This window comes from Elaeis guineensis, chromosome 1, assembly GCF_000442705.2.
Source record: "Elaeis guineensis isolate ETL-2024a chromosome 1, EG11, whole genome shotgun sequence".
Lineage (NCBI taxonomy): Eukaryota > Viridiplantae > Streptophyta > Magnoliopsida > Arecales > Arecaceae > Elaeis > Elaeis guineensis.
Genome location: NC_025993.2, coordinates 111,294,198 through 111,315,207, shown reverse-complemented (window position 1 = coordinate 111,315,207; position 21,010 = coordinate 111,294,198). Strand labels below are relative to the sequence as shown.

At 37.2% G+C, this 21,010-nt stretch overlaps 3 protein-coding genes across 4 annotated transcripts; 1 reads left to right on the top strand and 2 right to left on the bottom strand.

Annotated features, from left to right (window-relative positions):
• The first annotated feature begins 1,396 nt into the window (after positions 1-1,396).
• Positions 1,397-3,311, top strand: LOC105038532 (phytolongin Phyl1.1). The gene is made up of 2 exons (XM_010914367.4): positions 1,397-1,888; positions 2,383-3,311. The coding sequence occupies exon 2, from the start codon at positions 2,403-2,405 to the stop codon at positions 3,117-3,119; it is 717 nt and encodes a 238-aa protein (XP_010912669.1). The 5' UTR covers positions 1,397-1,888; positions 2,383-2,402; the 3' UTR covers positions 3,120-3,311.
• Positions 3,312-4,372: 1,061 nt separating this feature from the next.
• LOC105038694 (putative pentatricopeptide repeat-containing protein At5g08490) lies at positions 4,373-8,496 on the bottom strand. The gene has a single exon (XM_010914572.4). It carries the CDS (start codon positions 8,297-8,299, stop codon positions 5,513-5,515), a length of 2,787 nt encoding a protein of 928 aa, XP_010912874.2. The 5' UTR covers positions 8,300-8,496; the 3' UTR covers positions 4,373-5,512.
• Positions 8,497-12,263: 3,767 nt separating this feature from the next.
• LOC105038531 (single-stranded DNA-binding protein WHY2, mitochondrial) lies at positions 12,264-20,053 on the bottom strand. 2 transcript variants are annotated; one of them, XR_830744.3, is made up of 9 exons: positions 19,898-20,053; positions 17,291-17,412; positions 17,098-17,183; positions 16,923-17,015; positions 16,541-16,635; positions 16,342-16,415; positions 14,250-14,338; positions 12,599-12,788; positions 12,264-12,500 (listed from the first exon to the last, which is right to left on the bottom strand). XR_830744.3 is itself a non-coding variant. In XM_010914366.3 (8 exons), exons 1-8 carry the CDS (start codon positions 20,029-20,031, stop codon positions 12,663-12,665), a joined length of 819 nt encoding a protein of 272 aa, XP_010912668.2. In that variant the 5' UTR covers positions 20,032-20,053; the 3' UTR covers positions 12,311-12,662. The 2 variants fall into 2 exon arrangements, 1 of the variants encoding a protein (XP_010912668.2); XM_010914366.3 differs by having other exon boundaries at positions 12,311-12,788.
• Positions 20,054-21,010: the final 957 nt, after the last annotated feature.

Genomic DNA, 21,010 nt, shown 5'->3' with positions numbered 1-21,010 from the left:
GGGTCGTCCAAAAACTATTCTTTTATTTTTTTGGCATTTATACCTTTCGAACACCCATTATTTTTTAGCGTTATAATAAGGCCTAGAAGAAGAATTTCATATCACTAGTACCTCTCATAGGTTGTCATTGTTCTTGCTAGTGTTTTCCACGCGTTCTCAGTCCATAGGAAAGTTATGATGCCAGTTGACCCGTGCCTCAAATGGAGGTCGGCTAATGGGTTGTGATTAATGAGATAAGGACCTATTGGGCCCATCCACACTAACTCACAAACCTTAAACATTTTATCTACATGGCAGCCCTTCTTTTTATCTACCCTAGCCTATCAAAGTTGAAGTAGCCATGAACCTTATATGTGTTAACAAAAGGCAATGGCTCACAATGGAGAATGGGCTATAAGCTAGCCTAGTAGCAATCCTAGATGCTCCCATCTCCATTTAGTTACTGCCATCTAGGCATCTTAAATCCAAATGTTGCTATTTGCTTGCTCAAATTTAAGGGGAACAACTAAAAATTGGGTGCCTACATTTGAGGGACACATATCCTGCAAAGGTTTCTCCAAGTAGTTGTTGGAGAGGGTAAAGGGTAACTACTATGGAAAGGATATACTTGATTGAAGTTAATTCACCACAATTTTTGCTCTCCTTTCCTCCCCCCTCTGTAGCATGTTTGGCATTTCAGTGTAACAAGACAAAACCCATCACTTCAGCATGATACATCATAGATTTAGCAATTTATTTAAAATAAATGTTACTAAATTACTTTTGTTGTTATTATACTAAAAAGACATTTATCAACTATGTTTCTGTTTACGCTAATTATATTGAGAGAGACTTTAGAAAAATATCCCTATTCATTTTTACAAATTCTTATCTCATTCCCACTTTTTTAAACCTTCAACATCAGCCGCCACTACACAACAAAATACATAGCATCTAAGTCATCTTTTATTCGGACTTCTTGATATAAGATTTTTAACAATCCAAGTCATGAATCACTTCTATTTTTTTTATATATATATTTAACTTATACTATTGTATATTGGTGTAATTATTTCTCATTATGACAATTATAATGATCATTATCTGCTCTATATATTATTTCATCCGATATTAGAGAAACAAAAAATAATTGTTATAGCAGCCATTATTAGCACTTATTATACAAAATAACAAAACTATCAATAAAGTAAGTTACTATATGATCATATCATTTAATGAAAGAACAATGAAAAGGATTTATAGCAACTATAAATTGCCTCACACAAGAATTAAAATAACAACTAAATAGCAGCAACGGTCATTTATTATTTTATGTGTGTGCGAGAGAGAGAGAGAGAGATCAACAGGCCTCCAAAAAAAAATCATTATGATGGCTATGAATTATATGATAATTATTTTAAAATATGGCGATAATGTATTTTACGCATGTTAGTAATTATATTATATTGTTAAATAAAGCAAAGATTCCATTTTTTTTCAGTTTTGAATTTGAGGACAGCTTCTGGGAAGTCAATTTGGATCACCCACAAGAAACAGGGTGTTCTGTTTTCAGTTATTCTCCAACCTGTATCCTTCCAGGAAGGGGCTTCTTTTTGGAACCCTAACCCTCACGCGCTCCCTTTCGTGCCTCCCCTCCCTTCCTCGCTTCCTTCCTTCTCGCAGTTCTCCGACAAGAGTCCAATCTTTCTTTTTTATTTCTTCGTCTGATGTCTATGTCTTTACCTATGATTCCGATCTCTGGGTCCAATCCCCCACCTTTTGAAAATTCTACCGCTCACTTCTGGGTCTGATTCCAAATCCCCATGGAAAGGTTTCCAAATTTCTACGTCCATCGAAATTTCTACGAGTTTTTCTTCCAATTTGATTCAAAACCCTGGTGAGATTTCAGGTAATGTATCCTAATTCTTGTCAAAGCTGGGATTTTTATGAATATAAGGGTAGCAAAGAGACAGTTCTTGTATAAAGCTGGAGTTTTATGAATCTGAGCTTTGTTAGAATTTGGTTTTCTGTATCAAATTAGTCATCTTTTTTTTTTTTTCGGTAAATTCAAATTAATCGCTTCGTTCCACCACCAGAATCCTTCTGCGGTTTTCTTTCAGTTTTATATAATAACCCTGGGGAAATTTGAGGTAATCCATCCCTTCTCAAACCTGGGACTTCTGTGTATCGGGGATAGGATAGGGAGAGAGCTCTTTAATAAAGCTGGGATTTTTCTATGAATATAAGCTTGAAAGAATTTAGGTTTCTGTCTCAAATTAATCCCTAGATTCCACCACCAGAATTTAGCTGCGATTCTTCTTTCAGTTTGATTTCAAAACCCTTGTGAAATTTGAAATAATTCTTCCCAACCCTCCCTAAAAAGCTGAGATTTTTATGAATTAGAGGAGAGCCCTCCATCTCCAATGGAATCCCAGCCTCCACCCGGGAACATAGTCTTCTGCTGCGTTTCCAAAGGCAACAGAATCCTCCACAAGTTCAGCGGTGGTGACCGTGAGCTCGAGGCACTGGCCGAGCGCTGCCTGGAAAAAGCCCCAGCCCTGCATTCCTGGTACTCCCACACTGTTGGCTCGAGGACCTTCAGCTTCCTAATGGATGGTAATTTCACTTACTTTGCCATTGCTGACCCGAGCACCAACAATTTGGAGACCCGCCGGTTCCTCGAGCGCTTGCGAGACAGTTTCAAGGCCTCCAAGAATGGATTCCAGGATGAATTGGTCCCTGTCATTGGCCGCTTGATATCTTCTTTGGAGAACATGTCCAGGAATCAGTCCTCCGACAGTGCATCGACCGATGGATCCACCAATTCTGCAACGATGCTTCTTTTAGGGAAGGCGAGTGGGAAACATGATCGAAAGAAATCAAAGGAGAGGGTGGTTGAGGCTGAAGATGGCAGCGATGATCGTAACGATAGGGGGATAAAGATTGAATTGCCTCATGAACCTGCAGGTGGTGTTGTTTCTCTGAGGAAGAGCTTGAGCTCGAGGAACCGAGGTCCCCAGCATGCACGAAAATTATGGTGCCGCCATGTGAAGATAGTGCTTGCCATTGATGCAGTCCTCTGCTTGGTGCTGTTTGGGGTCTGGTTGGGGGTCTGTAGGGGTTTCCAGTGTCTTTATTGATGATGGATTCAGAGCTCAGCAAGGTTGTTAGCTTCGAGCAGAATGTTATATGAATATGTAGTCCTGCAGTTTTGAGAGATGGAGGATATGGAAGATGATTCAGTTAAACTGAGACTTGTTTATGTTTGATGTATATATAGTTTTCATACCTTCCTATATGAAAGATATGTTACGAGTGCTAGATTTGCGATATATATGGCTTTTCACTGATTTTGTGGGTGTGATTTCTTTAATGATGGCTTTCTCTCTGCAACTATATAGTTTTCTTTGTTTGTGATACTGAATACCATTGTTGAAGAGGTCATGCCTGGTTATTATCATAGGCAGCATCTATATGGTAACTTATCAACCTATTAGAGTTCATGCTTCCCTTCCTATAGCCTTTGAAACATTGCCTTCATTTAGGTGTCCTTTCAAAGAAGAAAAAGAAGAAGAAGAATATAATCAGTTCCTCCACCAAAGGTCTTTCATACAGCATCATGGCCAGATTCTTCTAATATAAAACTTCCTCTGTTATTTTCAGCAGACTTGGCACATTTTTGGAATCTAATCTATCAAATTTTAGCATCTACTCATGGAGGTTTGATATCTTGAGTTTCCCTGTTATTGCCATTAGATTTATTGCAGGAGGTCTTCTACATGGCATTGGAACTTTACATTTTTTCCATTTCTTTAGATGTCACTCACTTCTCACCATTGGAGCTCTATCACCTTGCAGTGTCGTCCCTTCTACATAAAGTCAGCTTCTTGAACTGCCTTTAGCAATATGGGACATGAGATGCTGAATTTAACACCATTTCACATGTGGTCACTAGGATTTTGAGCTTGCTGTAAGTGTTTTGTCATTGCTGTTAAAGTCATGTCTCGAGCCATGGTTAGGGTTTCTTTGAATCACTTTTCTCACATGATTAAAATTTGGCTTCAATCATGAAAATTTTGCTTAGTGGTGTTTGGAGGTTTCAGTGGTGGAATGGGAACTAATCAGAAATTTGGGCTTTGGATAGAATTCAATGTACATGAAAGCCTACAGTTTTCAAAGATTTATATGTTGTGAGAGCTGTGCAATCTGAAACTAATAGATGTTTGACATACATATGGTTTGTAGTTTGTACCTTATTGTGTGATGGAAGGTTTATGTGTGTTCTGAGAAATACAGTGGATGTATGGGACTACCCTTTTTGCTGAGGTTGTGGGAGCGCATTCACCTAATGAGATTTCTTCATAAGACTATTTAGTTTTCTTCCTCATTGTTTTAGTTTTCTATTAGTCAGTTGTCTTTGGTTTTATGATGCTTAACAGTTAACACCATGGCTGAAGAGTTTATACAATGCTGTCAAGAAGGTAACGTATCAATCTGTTTTAGAGTTCATATTTTCCAATCACCTATTTTTCTACAACCTGTATAATTGAAATGCATCAGTTTAGGTATCAAAAGTAAAAAAGGAAATCAACTACTTTGTCTTCGCTGCTGTCCCCAAGCTCATATTGCCTTAAATTGTATAATTGAAGGTTCATCAACTCAGCTATAAGAAATTTCCAATATCCATTCTTCTATGTCTACCACCCCTGTTTCTTCTTTTTGGGGGGTTAAAATAATTGCCTCTGCTATTTTCAGCATACCAAACATGTTTAAAATTTCTTTGCCATCAAATTTCAGCATCTGCATTGAAGCTTGATCTTCCTGAATTATCCTGCACTGCCTTGCTATTGCCATCAGCTAGCTCAGTGAGGCTTTGATATTACAATCAGGCTAAAAAAATTTTGCTTTCTTAAACATTGATTCCATATATCGCAGTCATAGTTCCATCACCTCTCACTATGCTTCTTCAGACATCAAAATCAGCTACATTGCACTGGGTCAATTCAATTTTGGCTGGCTAGGATGAGTTTGAAATTGTTTGACATGTGGCTGTTGAAGTTCAGCTTTCCCCAAGTGCTTCCATTACTGTCTTCAGCTGTCTGGAACTGCACTGAAAGCATGGTTGTAGTTCGAGTCATTTCCTTTCTGAAATTTTTGTTTGTTTTCGATCAACAGAACATGCCCATTTTCTGTGCTGTGGATGGCTTGGATTTCAGAGTTTATTTCAGTTACCACCATATCAAAAGACAACCTTCTCTGGAACTGTTTCTTGGTTGGCTATCACCATATGAAACTGCATAACAAATGACGAGATGTTCTGCAGGCATAATCTTCCCACCTTGCCAAGGAGCTCAGCTGTAATGCTTTGGCTAGAGAATGTTTGTGGACGATGATCTACTCCTATCACAAGATATTTTTTGTTGCCATTTGTTTGCTCAGAGGCTCGGTTATAAGGTCTCTTATCAAAATCTTACATTGATGTAGAGGCTTCTGCTGAAGGCGAATCCGCCAATTTGCTTGGGACTTCCCCTCCTCATTTCCTTGGACTCAGTGGGTCTTTGATTTGTCGATCCAAAGTCCTCAATGTACTGTAAATGATAGGTCTCAATGGATGAGATAGATCACCAGCCACAAATGCATGTCTCATTCTCTCAACCTCAATCCAGCTACATCCGGCTGGCTTTTTCAGATCCTTGGCCTTCATTAGTCTACGGACCTGCTCAACACCATTCCACCTCCCATCTGCAGCAAAAATGTTTGACATTACCACATAGTTTCCAATATTTCCAGTGTCCACATCGAATAAATGATCTGCAACCAGTCGCCCAACTTCCACCTCTCCATAAGTCTTACAGGCTCCAAGCAGTGTACCCCATAAATTGCCATTGGCTTCACAGGGCATATCCTTAATGAAATTATATGCTTCTCTGAAGCACCCTCGTCGAGCAAGAAGATCCACCATACAGGCATAGTGCTCCATCGTGGGTTTAATCCCATGAATCTTACTGATGGATTTGAATAGCTTCCACCCTTCATCTACCAGTCCAGCATGACTGCAGGCTGAAAGAAGGGAAGTTATGATCACATGATCTGGCTTTATATCCAATACAAGCATCTGCGAGAAGACCCCAAGTGACTCTTGTGCCATACCATGCATTGCATAGCCTCCAAGCATAGCAGTATATGTGACCAAGTCCTTCTGATAGCTCGTTTGAAAGAGTTTGCAAGCATCATTTATGCTTCCACATTTTGCATATGAGTCAAGGAGAGCTCCTTCCAGGTAACTGTCTCCAAGAGAAGCACGGATTATGTAACCATGGCACTGCCTTACCAAGTGAACAGAGGCCAGACGAGCACAAGCTGCAACGATGCTCATAATACCAACATTATCAGGCTTCATTCCTTTGTGCTGCAGCTCATGAAAAAGACCAAAAGCACGGTCTATGCAATCATTTTGAGCATAAACTTGAATCATCAAATTCCAAGTGGTTAGATCTCTCTCACACATCTGGCCAAAGATCATCTCAGCAAACTCCTGACAACCATGCTTCAGATAGCCAGAGATCATCGTATTGCCTGTGACCACATTCTTGCCTGTCAAGCTCCTGAACATTCCGAATGCATCATCAATGCTCCCACACTTTGCATATGCATCAAGTATTGCATTCCCAACAGTCATTTGGATTGTGAAGCCAGCTCGAAGGGAATAAGCATGGGCTTCTCTAACCTTTTTTATGCCATGGAAAGCACTTACCTGAAGCACACTTAAAATAGTTACAGGGTCAGGTTGAATTCCTTCAACATTCATTTGATTCAACATGTCCATAAATTTCTCCAATTGTTCAGTATCAGCATAAGCTGAAAGCATCGCATTCCATGATATTATATCTCTCTCTGGAATCCCCTTAAAAGTCTTCACCGCATTGTCTAGCTCACCACACTTCCCATATAAGCTAATAAGTGCATTTCCTGTAGATGTTTCTTGGCAGAGCAAAGGATGCCGCAATATGTAACCATGGATCTTCTTGCCCGCTTGTAAATCATTTGCTTGAGCATATACAGGAAGCACACTGATGAGAGTGATCGAATCAGGTTTTATTTCGTTAGACAGCAATTCATGAAACAAATTTATGGCCCTTGAGATCCATCCATTCAAAGCATACCCAGCAATTACAGTGTTCCATGTTACTAAATCCCTTGAATGCATTTTTCCAAAGACTGATTCAACTGCTTTCATGTCTCCCACCTTTGAGTAATGAGTCAAAAGTGCATTACAGACAGTAAGTTCCACCTCCAACCCACACCGCAATGCATAACAATGAAGTTCTCTTCCATAGTGCCACCCATCTTCCACAGATGCACAGATGGGAAGAATATTAGCAACCGTAGCATAATTAGGCTGCAAACCTGACAATATCATCCGACAAAACAATTCAAAGGCTTCACCAAAGAAACCATTATCACAGTATCCAGCAATCATTGAATTCCATGAGATAACATCCTTCCAAGCAATGTGACAGAATGCCCTATAGGCATCATTAATGATACTACCGCACTTCGCGTACATCGATACAAGTGCATTCCCTACTAGAGTATCTAAATCCAATCCCATCTTGATAACATAAGCATGGACGCTTTGCCCTGCCTTCAAACTTTTTAATTTTGCACAAATGGGAAGAATGACTGCCATGGTTACTGCAGTGGGCTTAACTTCCTCATCGCCATATCCATGCATTGCATGGAATAAATCCATTGCATCACCATAAAGCTGAGCACGAGCATAGCCCGACAACAGAACGTTCCAAGAGACAGAATCTCTCCAACTCATCTCCCTGAAAACCTGACGAGAATCACTCAGCATGTCAAATCTAGCATACATATCCATTAGCGCCTTTTCAACAGCTAAGAATGTCGAGAAACCTCCCTTAACAGCAAATGCATGGAGCATTCCTCCAAGTCTAGCGTCATGCATTGTACCCGAGGATTTTACGGCCGCCGCAAGTGCGAAGCTATCTGGTCTCAATCTGGCTTTCTGCATCCATCTGAATACTGACAGTGCCTCCAGGTACTGGTAGTCAGTAGTGTAGCTCTTGATCATCTTATTACATGATTTGTAGTCTGGTATGAGTATTTCATCGAGCAGCTCATGGGCGTTGAGCTGATGGCCTTGTTCGGTATAGCCGACCAGAGAGCACAAGAAAGAGGTCTGTGACTTGGGTGGCAAAGATATCTTTGCCAAGATACCTTTGTTAATGGATCTCTGGAGACAAAATAATATTGATCTGAAACTAGATACGCTGTGGTTATATGGTGGAATCATCAAAGAAAGATTTTGGACCGAGGCGAGGCAACGTTGGACATTAGGATTTGGAGGGTTGATGAGATTAACCAGCTCACCGGCCTTTATGTGGCCTTTAAGTCCAGGGATAGAGACAGGAATAAGTCCAAAATATCCGAAAATATTAAGGCCGAGTGCCGAGTCTGGTTCGCGAATAAGAAGAAATTGGAATAGAAATAGTTGTGCTTATCGGGATGGTAATTGATAAACACTTAATTTAAATTATTTAAAATTAAAAATTATATATTATTTATTTTATTTATTAAAAATTTGATACTTCTTTTTATATTTTACAGAAAAAATGATCGTCGATACAAAGAGTACGATTTATAGGTCAAAAAGATTCAAATTCGAAGAAAATTAGATTTAAAATAAAATTAAAATAAAAGAAAGATGCATATGATATTATAGAAAATAAAGATACTATGTAAAGAATCTAAAAAAGATATAGATATCATTTTAAAGAAATAAAAGTTTCTTTTTGGTAATCGAAAAAAAAGGGAGCACTTCCTAACAGCAGCTCGGGCGTGAGCGTGGGCGTGCGCGGGCAGCGTGGGCGCGCGGCATGACAGGGCGCGGGGAGTTTTTGTTGGCTGACGCGAACAAACGAACAGATGCTCATTAAAAAGAAAAAATATGATACTTGAAAATACTTCGAGAGGAAGAATTTATATTTTTTTTATCTATTTATGATTTTTTTATTTTATCCATCTTTTAGTCCTTAGCATTTTCTTTAGTTCCACATCGAAAAATCATGTAAAACTCTTCCGTCCTAACACCTATAAAAAGACTTTTGTACTCTCATTGGAGGGGGAGCCCAGAAATTCTTCTAGAGCGTTGCATAGAAAAATAGAAAGGGACTACTTCATGAGTAGCTAGGCTAGCAGTCTCGGAAATGGAGAAGAAATTTTGTAATGACATAGAATGGGTTTATTGTTCTAAACTTTCTTGTATTTTTTTATATGCAATAAAGATTATGCTTTTTATTTAAATCGTCATGAGTTATTTATTTGCTCTATTTCATATGCTTTTATTTATGCTTTCCTGTTAGATTAATATTAGGAACAACTTTTACTTTTCAGAGACGCGCCGTAATCTACGGATACGGAACGTACCGAGAAAAGAAGAGTTGTTTACCTAGTAACGTGCCGAGGAAAGATAGATATTTTTTCTAAGATTAATTGCATCTATTTAAATATAAAAAAAAGAGATACAATTCTATTAGTGCAAAATTAATTCAAAACTCCCGAGCTCTTTATTTTCTAATTATATCAATTTTAAGATAATTTATTTTCTAAATCAAAACAACGTTTCTTTTTTTTATTTTGCAATCTCAATTTAGCCCAAGGTCTCTGAGGATACGATCTCGACTCATCCTACCTACGTAGTGAGTAGAGTTATTTTTGATGCTATCAACGACTATGCATCAGTAATACAGTAAATTATTGTTAATTTTTATTTATAATTTTTGAAACAAGTTTTAATCAAACGTGTTTATATCCGTAAGACGGTGTTCTGTTCAGGCATGAAGCAGGCTTGCAATAAGCCTGGTACTCGCCAAATATACTGCGGAGCAGGCATAATCCGAGAATTATTATACTAGTAAAACTTGCTTGTGTATATCTATTGAAAATTTGTCATAAATTGTTTCTAATTATTTATACCTACTTTTATGTTTTTATGGACAAAAACGACCCTTATTCAAAAGTTATTCTAAGATCAGAGCCAACAAAAATTGGGTTTAGATTGTATGAATGATTTATCTTATTTGATTATGTCAATCATTAAATCATGCAATAATCAGTTCGAGATCTATAAAAAAAGATATTTGAGTGCTTTGAGAACTATGGTTGATGCCACAAAAAAAGAACGATCATTTTTTTTCTAAGAAAGAAACAACCCCAACCCACAAAAATTATAATAATTTGTGGTGACTGTTTTTGTAGATACAACTTCAGGTATTCTCTTATTTCTTATTTCGAAACCAACAAAGCCAAAAAGATGGGGGTAGATATAACTGATGGCTTTATGTCAAAGAGCAGTCCATGGCAACTTTTTCCTAGGAATACTTATGATATGAGCGAGTTTAGCCGGCATATTCCCTTGCTTACGCCAGTTGTTTTTCCTTTTTTTTTTTTTCCTTTTAATTGTTTTTTTGCCGGGGAGAAGGGGAGGCAAAAACTTATGCCTAGTTTTTAAAAGTTACTTGGCAAGCATAAGGCATTAAGGCTTGAATACGCCTTTAGTGCCACTTTGTTCAACCAAGTTCAGCAGGCAAACGACTAAGCTCTTCATCTGTGAGCTCGAGTCGGCTTCTCTCCGCTGAGAAATAAGCCAGCTAAAGTTGACCCAGCTATTTCGAGTTTGACTTGTATTAGCTCAAAATATTAATATAAAAATGAAAATAATTATTTCTTATAAATTAATATAAATTATATAAAAGTAAAGTATATTTAAATTATAAAGTTAAAATATAATTAGAATTATTATTTTGAACTATATAAAAAAAATTAAAATGATCTTAAAATTTTATTGGATCTTCTAAACAAAAAGATATTCTTGTACATACGAAGCGCGGCTCAAAATTAAATGAGCTAACACACTCAATCACAAAATAAGACAAGTGAAAGCTAGATTGGATGGTATCCTTTATAGCGAAGCACTTCAGAAGGTAGATATGAAAGGAGGAGGATATTTAAAGCTGGATCTGAAAGAAAGAGGATATTTATCCACGGATCTTATAGGATATTTTATGTTTTAATTTTATAAACTGCTTTCGTATTAAAATAGTATGAACATTTACTTGTATCAAAAAAAAAAAAAAAGACGATGATGACGGTGGCTAGAGCTAGGTCTCGTCTAGCTCATCTTCAACTTGCCTTCACCCTTGCGACCAATTGCTGGTTAAAAGATTTGTCTACAGAGGCTTTGGCACGTTACTTTGGTTGGATGACACAAGTCATCATAAAATGATAAGACTGCTCTATTACAATCTCAAGGCCACAGATTTAAAATATTATATCTCTCCTTTTCAATCTTCCGATTTTCTTTCAATTTTCTCAATAGATATTTTCAAAGACAAGCACGGATCAAATTTGATCAAATTAAAAAAAAAAAATTTATTCAATCAAATTTAATCAGATTGAATAAAATTCAATCCACGAGCAACCATTCATTGTATATAAACTATTTAAAATCGAAACGGATGATTTATAATAAATTCAAATAAATTTTATCAATTTCAATTTTTATATTAATCTAATATTAATTTTAAATCTAATATTGACTCATTTAAATTTATTTAATTTTTTTATTAATTTAATATAAAAAATTTTAATTTTATAAATTATAAAATTTTAATTTATTTTTAAACTTATATAAAACAAAATTAAAAAAATAAAAATTTATTTATTTAAAAATAACCATATTTATAATTTTTTTATTTTAAAATTATCTCAAATCATAAATTCAAATGGGTGACAAGATATTTTTTAAAATAAAATATTAAAATCAAAATAATATCATCTCAAAATAAAAATAAATTTATACAATAGTACAACGATAAAATATAATTTTATATAAATTAAAAATATAAAAATTAAATCTAACTATAAATAATTGATTTTTTATAAATTTTAATTTAATTTCATCCAAAATTATATATTTCAATTGATTGAAATCGATGTCTATTGAATCAAATTGAATGATTCCTTCAAATTTAGATTATTTTCACAACCGTAGATATTTCCATCCTTTACAGAAATATAGAATGACATCTATGACAAAGTGTGACAAATTTAAGTTTTTGAAATTTAACTGAAAATTCCAGTGCAGCTTCCCTTTTTTTTTTTTTTTTCCCCATGCTGGAAAACTACTGATTGGCCTGTTTGGTTTCCGTAACTGGGCATCCAAACTACTGATTGGCCTGATCTGGTGCTAAAATAAATTCCTGCAAAGCGAAATTGCCCAATTTAAAGAGCTAAAATTGCCAACTTACACCAAACCAAACGTGCCCTAACATGGCCTTTCTGGAATCACATCAACTAGAGCATTCAAATTGCCCATATATGTCTGCTCATGCTTCCTCACACTTCAAATATACACATGACAGTCCTGCAAAATCCTAGGGCATCCATCATCAAAGCGAGCAAGAAATTCTTCACCGAGATGACCCAAACAAGACCTGATGTTACATATAGCCAACAATATGGATAAGTGACTTAATTGCCCAACAAGTTCATACATAAATCTGAGGATTCCAAAAGTATATTTAGGCCTAACTGGTAGATTGCATGGCCAGTTCTTTAGAATCACGATGAGTGTGATGCAACATGCACATCTAACATCACCTTCCCCATTCAAAATCCGGGTCTGGCAACACGTCACTTTGATGCTTTGGAGTGCTCCGTGGAATGTTTGGTAGCTGGGGTCTGATGACTTGGTCCCAACCCATGATGTGTGGCAATGCATACTGCACAGAAGAGATGTTAGGAGCCACATGGAGGTCATTAATGTCACAGAACATACATAACATCATACTGGCATATACATACGCGTGTACACTACTAAGCACGCCAAAGATATCGATTACATTGGATGCATTTTTTGTCTGTTGTTCATGTTAATGGCGCCCACAGAAAAGCCTGTCTAGATGGTAAGCACTGCTATCAACAAAAATATACTTCATATAACCAAGAAGACTGAATCTTGTCATTGTTGTGCGTCTCTCTTCAATTTAAGGCACTCAAGAAAGCATCCACTTGTCCACCCATTAACTTAGATGACCCAAAAAACTTCCAAGCACATGTGGTTGGGCATTCTTACTGAAGCAGCAGGTTGGAAGAGAACTTAAGGGGCATGAAGCATGGAAGCTTGGGGACTAGCATGTTTTAGGCACATATTAGAAAATTGAACTTTCTGCATGATGGTGTAGAGGAGCACTTGCTTATATAATTTTAATAACAGTACCATTTGTCAGTAGTAATGATAATGACATAACATGGTCGATAAAGCTTCAGAAGAGAAAAAGAACAGCAGGTGACCATGGAAAGGAAATAAAAAACAAGAGTGCAATGACAAGTGATGATCATATGGAAACAAAAATTATTTTTGCATCTATATGCGTTCAGAAAAGGTAGGAAGTGTTCCAGTGCAAACAGTACAGAGATGGACAGACGTCAAGTTGAGAAAAGTCTATTACAAGGGCACAACCAGCCACCCCAGTGATCAGTATGGTCTGGCAGGTCAATGAAAGATATCAGTGTCTGACAAAGGAGGTAAACTTAGGCTGAGATTTATGGATATCATAATCACATACAAACAATGTAGTAATACACTGTCAATATTTTTTTGGGTCAAATGTGCACATATGTGCATATGCAAATACATCATTAAGAAATTGATATGCTTTGCCCAAGAAACATGCCGTTTATGTATATGCAAAGAAACACATGGCGCACAAATGCATGCATCTGGAACAATATAAATTCTGATGCAATTAACCATCATCCTGTGTTTTATTTGTCGCTAAATTATGCAACCTATTTGCAACTTTAGATATATTATATTTTTTTTTCTTGTTTTTCTTGAAGAAATGAGTATGCACAGACTGCCGTTGTCTGATTCAACATTTAACAATCATGATGCCAATTTTCATGTGCATATGAATCCCTTAATGGTATACTGTTCATCAGTCATCTCAAATATAATAAAAATAGGCATGATAAGTCTGTTGGAATCTGAACGAAATGTAATCCATAGTCCAGGAATAATATTGAGAGAAATAAAGTGTTTGACTAGACTACATCTTCATATTGCATTCTAATGGTAATCAAAAATGATTTATTATGCTTTTCCAGTAAATATTGAGGAAAATGACTATTTTTTAGTCCAGCATGGATGATAAATAAAAAATTATATTGCAAAATCTTACACTTAATGCTGTGCGCATCACTGCAAACTCGGCCTTTGTAACTGGTATAGAAAAGCGCTCATTTGTCTTCTGGATGGTATTCACAACAGCTGCATATTATTTCGCAAAAGGGTAACAATATATTTAAATTATATAAGCCCCAGAAGAGAAACGGAAAAATGATGTCAAATATCAACAAGAAAATACAGAAAGTACAATGAAATACTTTATGCCATCTCCAATTTATTGATCCAATTTTCAAATGAAGAATGAGGCCCTCTCTTCATTTCTTCCAACCAATCAGCTGATGCTTTAAGCACAATCGTATCATTATCCCTCATTGTATGTTACTGTAAGATCACTATATTATACAAAATTCCTACTGCAACACCATCCTCAAGGAGTTATAATATCATGATTTCTACCTATCCAATTTCAACACTCAAATGAAGATATTCCATGAGCTGATTTTATAAGGTAACCATCCAAAAGTGATTCATTGGGCCTTAAAGTTCAAAGGGTAAAAGACATTTTAGTTATTCCAACTTTGTTTAAATAGGTCCACCAATTCTGTTTAGAAAAGTAAAATCTTGTTTAAAAAAAAGATAATTGCAGCATGAGACTTTCTGAACTCTATAAAAATATACATTGATAAGATCTATCCTTAAGAGCAGAGGACCAATAATCTCACATGTCAACCTTCCCACGAGTGCATGGGCCCGAGAATACACACACTGAATGGAGCTTCTGAACTTGATCCTGCTCAGTCAGACCTCCAAACTGTTAAGCTGCCACCTCTGTCATGACATGTTTTCTCCACAAAGACAACAAACACCCACCACACTGACTACTCAAATTCAGGCTACTCAACCTTTAACCAAAGGCCAATAGCAAAAGGGCTGTAGGCCCGTTACACAAATCCACCTCTAAAGAGACATCCCCTGCACATTTGGTATCTGGCACTCAGTGAGATTGGGCATTTACCTATATAACAATGTGCATTGTGATGGCTGGGGATTTGTCCAACAAAAAGGCAATAGCAAAGGTGCAGTAGATCCAAATACTCCTCCAAATAGAACCCTATCCACATTTCATATTTAACATTCAGACAAATTTGGTTGCCATCTATACATGTATGTGCGCGCCCACGCTAATTAACATTCAGAAAAATCTGGTTATCATGTATATACACATGCGCGCACGGGCGTGCATGTCAGTGTGTGTGTGTGTTATGTTTGTCTTATCCAGTTATCCTAAATCATTCAAAATAATGAAAAGATATTTTAATTCCAGCCTCACAGCTGGTTGAGAAAATTGCCTCTACTATCCTTTGATGCATACTCGTGACCAACCATCTGGATCAACCACTTAACATGGATAGTAAAATGAAAGAAGACTAACATACTGTAAGATAATGGTCATTATGGTGGACTACTTTCAATTAATTAGCAGGAAATTGTGTAATCAGCATTTCTCTCGGAGTTCTTTTCTTATATTTTTCTGGCAGACAATCTAGAAAATTGTTCTTTCCTAAGTCACATTTCAAGAAGTTTACCTACAAAATCAAGTTTTATTTCTTTTCTCCACAGAATCTTGTTTGCTCAAAAAAGGGCAGGAGCAAGGGAATTTTTCTTTAAAAAAACACATTTTAAGAGATTTAGAAATTTGTAAACCATAAATTTTTAACAGACATTTTGAGGATTTTACAAGATTTAGAAAACAAAACATTGTCTTTACATAAATTAGTCACTGAGAATTCCATGGTAGAGATTTTAAAATATAAATTTGTCGTATAGAATTTTCAATTGCATAACTTAAGAATGTTTACTTCTTTAAAAACAAAATAATTGATGAGATAAAACATAAAACTTGCTATGAAAATACAGGTAAAAACCCACCTCTTTTCCAATTCATTTAAGCAAGCCAATACATTTCTTACTGGTTTCAAAATCCATAATTCCCAATATATTCCATACAAAAACGAGGTAAGCAAACTTAACAAGAACTGAAACAAACAATCAAAACAAACCAGGCCACTACAACAATGAATGTGTTTTTTTAAAAATGACAACTATAATGCAATCGACATTAGAAGAAACAGAAAATTACTCACTCAAATTAAGGAAGTAGCCACTGCTATTGCCAAGTGGTGTAACAGACAATGATTTCTTCACCTGGCCTTCAAGACTGCATGACCAATGTGCAATGAAAAATCATGCATGTAAGAGATTGTAGAAGTGTAAATCATATGCTAAACAACTGAATGGAAGCATTTTTATTTCTATAAAAACATGGCAAACTACTGCCAAAACCTTGATTTCATTGAAGGATCATGTAGAAATTCACAAGATTCATCAGGGTCTAAGCTTATCAAGCTTCCAACTTCGGTAGGTGATAAAGCAAAGACCTACAGAAGAAGATTAATCAGAAATGATGTATGATTAGATATAGAATAAAAAGGCAAACCAAGGAAGATGGATTTATCCAAAATGGCAACTTTTTAGCAGTCATATAATCAAACTTTAAGAAATACCAACTAGTATTAGCCTTAACACCAAAATAGTTTACAATAAACCCAAAACCCTGAGCAGCATCCAACCAAAATCTACTAACAAGAGTGAAATAGGCCAAAGCAAGAAGAAACAGAGCTGATTCAGTAGGGGATCCCTAATCAAAAGAAAGAATGATCATTACCTGCTTCTTTTGCCAATCATATTTCCGTTGCCCAACAGCAGGCCAAAATGTCATCATTACAACACCCTTTCGGTCAACTCTAGAACTCCCTGACTGTCAAAATAACATTTGATAAATTTCAAGCCAATGATATCTAAACAAGAATGCAGAAAAGAACAGAACAAGTAAAACATACATCAACTTTACAGAAACTCGGTAACTTTGGTGAAACAGAAAGGGCAGCTTTCCCTTTAAATATGGTGTAGTTTGCAAATCTTCTGTCTGAGAAATTTCCAGCCGGAGAATAAGTGATCAAACAGATGAAATCAACGATGTATAAGATTTGGGGGGAAGCAAGCAAGAGTATGTCTAGTTAGATACAACCATACCATTTGCCACAAGATCTGGTCCAGAGGTTGAAATACCATGTTGAGAACTAAAAGCACTCAACCAAAAGGTATCCTTTATTTTAGTAGCCTTCCCCAATAAAAACTTCCTGGCCTGTTCATTTCTGTTTATTCATATAAAAGTTTGATAAATCATTCAATAAAAACATCGATTTGCAGAGAGTTTCACACATAACTATAAAGCGGAAACTTGAGGTTATATTAAACAGATTGACACCATTCTACCTGCTACCTAGAAAATGGTTTTAGTATATTATACGATTAGAGCATTTTCTACCAAAGCTTAGCCACCTATCTAGTATGTTTTGGGGATAATAACAACAAGATGCATAGAACAATCATAGCAAATTTTGGGAAATAAAGCCAATTATGATAAATCATTCAATAAAAACATCGATTTGCAGAGAGTTTCACACATAACTATAAAGCGGAAACTTGAGGTTATATTAAACAGATTGACACCATTCTACCTGCTACCTAGAAAATGGTTTTAGTATATTATACGATTAGAGCATTTTCTACCAAAGCTTAGCCACCTATCTAGTATGTTTTGGGGATAATAACAACAAGATGCATAGAACACTCATAGCAAATTTTGGGAAATAAAGCCAATTATTGGAGTATAACCAGCTGTTCAGGTTTTAAACAACTTTGACATACCCAGCAGCAGAAAATGTTACTTTGATTCGTACTGATCCAGCCCCTACTGTGAAATATGCTGCGTATGCTGTGAATGACATGCAACTGCTATCTTATCTCACCAAATCCAAGTGTAAAATAGTAGTCATTTTTCTTTGATTTACATATTGTCCACCTTGATACAAATAAATGTACAGAACTCATGGTCCATGATTGACGATCATGGTACAAACCCAGTAGCTGTGAGCAATGCTTTATTCCTCTAGTATTGGCTGAAAGAATATGCACCATATAAAATCACACTGAATTTGAAGCCAGGGCCTATTCCAATGGGTGTGACTTCAAAAGAGCTTCCCAACAAATATCGAATTACCAAACAATTGGGTTGAAAAGGCTTAGGCAGAGGCACATAAGGGTACATACTGCAGGAAAAATTCATGGCAGAGCAGTAGCATCCTCATATCACACAGGATATAGAGCCAACTTCTGGTTGCTTTCTGAAATTTGTTGGAAACTAAACCTATTTGTGGTAATTGTACTGTGTCCTTTCAATCTCATGGTGTATATTTAACTTCCAATTTCTTTGTCTATCTTTCATGCAGCAAAATTAAATTTTAAAAAACTATTAAGATACATTTACTTGATGGCTTAGCATTTCATGCAACATCTCAGACGCCAAAAAAAATTAAGCAGAAGATGGACAAGGAAGAGATTACAAAATCCAAGTGAGGTTTTACTTAACTCCTATCTACATACATACATATACGTATATGTATATATATGTATATATGTATATGTATATGTGTATATATATATATATATGTATCTACATGCATATACATATGTATCTATGTATATGTACACACACACACACACACATATATATATATAGAGAGAGAGAGAGAGGTTTATATTGCAAACAACTCAACCTAAATTTGTACAATGCTATTCCTTAGTAGCAAAAGATCGAGAGGCTAACCTAGATGATCCCAGTCTTAAAGGAGTCCCTTTTGACTTGCAAAAATTCAATATCAGAATCACAAAATTTGAATACCCATGAAAAGCTAAAAACACATGCAGAAACTTGATGACTCCAAAATACAAGCCTAGCAACCCTCAATCTGCAACGAAAACCGGGGGAAAAAGTGAATGCTACTCCTAGGCAACATGAAAGCATTTAATTCTAAGCCACCAATATTGGCCAACTAACCAAACATATATAGATCTCCATTTTAAATTAAAAGTCTCACTAAAAGTTGTCCCATAACATTTTCAGAACCCACTATGGCGGCAAGTGAATCAGGGGCCTCACCTGAAATTCCGAAACCTAGGCACACATTCAGATCAATGGCCAAACCCAACCTTAAGAAACCAATAGTACACAAGACTATAGTTGATTGGGCCTCCTCTACCCATAAAACAACCAAACCTGGAACTAAGCCAATCCATTTCCAGCAGGGTCAGTTACAGTCCCAAAACATGGACCAGTTTCGCAACAAGGCCAGGTCTGGCACATTCTTGAACCCAAAATCCAATCTTTCTTGCAGCCCCAGCCCTTACCCAACAGCGAGTATAACAGATTACAGACTTCCACCAACTCTTTCATGATTCCACCATCATCTTGTTAATCTCGCAAATATTTACAGAAAACTAGCGTTCCTCGATGACTCATAAATCCCCACAGAACTGATCACCATAGACTAAGATTACTCATCCAAAGCCCTTTCATGTGTTTTAGAAGCCATTTAGAAGCAATCCCAGGTCGTTTTGCATCAAAGAACGCCATAAAATCTAAAGTACTCAACATATTTGAAAAACAAAATCAAAGACGGATGCAAACAATCAAGGTCAAGTCGAGCGACCATATAATCCACTGTGTGGGATTAAATGAAAGAAAGGATTATGGAGGATGGGAAGACAAGGACGCGAGCGTATTAGGGTTAAGGTTACCTGGAGGGTAGGAAGCGAGAAAGCTTCAACATCTCCGCCGAAGTTTCAAAACCGACTAATGGATTGCATCCTTTTGCTTTTGGAAGCCGAATTTTTAGGGCTGGAACTGGGCTCGATGCCAGCTCAAAGCCCATCCGACCGGTCTGATTCGGTCCGAAATAATTTAGACCGGATGTAAATTTAATTATAGGAACCGTTTATATTTTGGACCGGGCTCGAATATATCTTTAGTCTGATCCGAACCTGACCTGAGCCCGATTTTCAGTCCATCGCAAATAGGTCTAGTCATTTATGAATTGATCTGAGTCAATTAACCAATTCACGAGCCTGATAAAATCCCTCTTCGGTTCTCCCGAATCCATTTGTTCTGTTCGTCCGTCCGAATAAAATCCCTTGCGCCGTATCCCAAATGGGTTAGTCCGTCCCTCCTCTTCCTGTCCCACCCCTCGACGCCACGGCCGCCGGATCATCCGGAGATGGAGACGAAGACGGAGACGTCGGCGGAGGGGTCTTCGGAGGAGGAGATCACGAGATAGATGAAGACGTTGTCGGAGCAAAAGAGGTCTGAGCAACACACGACTCTCCTCTTCTCCTGATCCTGCCTCTTCGAGAAGATCGTCCTTCTATTTTTCTCCGATCGTCGCCGGTAGCCACCCCTTCCCTCCTCTTCTTCTTCTCCCATGGCAGCTGCAGCAATAGGTGGGTCCATCGTCGGCGACGAATCGGCCTCCAGTGGGCGTTGTTGATCCAGGCTTATCTCCAGCAAGGACGGTCCTCCGACGATCGGCGCCGCACCAGCAGATCACCGTCGTCACCGTGGGGCGGCGGGCGGTGAGTGGTGTTGCAGACTGGGCGGTGGTTGGTGGTGTTCGGGACTTGCTCAAACCTTGGAAACTAGGGCTCCAATTGGGTTCGGACCCGCTCGGGTTTGGACATGGGCCGGGCTCGAGATTGTACTTTTAAAATTTGTTGGACTTAAGCCCGGTCTGAAGCCTGAGATGAGGGTGTAGCCCAGCCCAGATCGACCCATTTGGGCATTTTTTATCAACTCGACGAGATCAAGCAGAATTTTGCCATGGAAGGAACAAGTGATGTTTTCTTGTGGTGGGACTC

What these genes read in the sequence shown, in the direction of transcription:
- LOC105038532 (XM_010914367.4), top strand. Translation starts at nt 2,403, where the DNA reads ATGGAATCCCAGCCTCCACCCGGGAACATAGTCTTCTGCTGCGTTTCC.
- LOC105038694 (XM_010914572.4), bottom strand. Translation starts at nt 8,299, where the DNA reads ATGATTCCACCATATAACCACAGCGTATCTAGTTTCAGATCAATATTA.
- LOC105038531 (XM_010914366.3), bottom strand. Translation starts at nt 20,031, where the DNA reads ATGGGCTTTGAGCTGGCATCGAGCCCAGTTCCAGCCCTAAAAATTCGG. An exon ending in ATGATTGGCAAAAGAAGCAG is followed by an intron (nt 16,636 to 16,922) that starts GTAATGATCATT and finishes CTTCTTCTGTAG; the next exon opens with GTCTTTGCTTTATCACCTAC. An exon ending in TGGCTACTTCCTTAATTTGA is followed by an intron (nt 14,339 to 16,341) that starts GTGAGTAATTTT and finishes AATAATATGCAG; the next exon opens with CTGTTGTGAATACCATCCAG.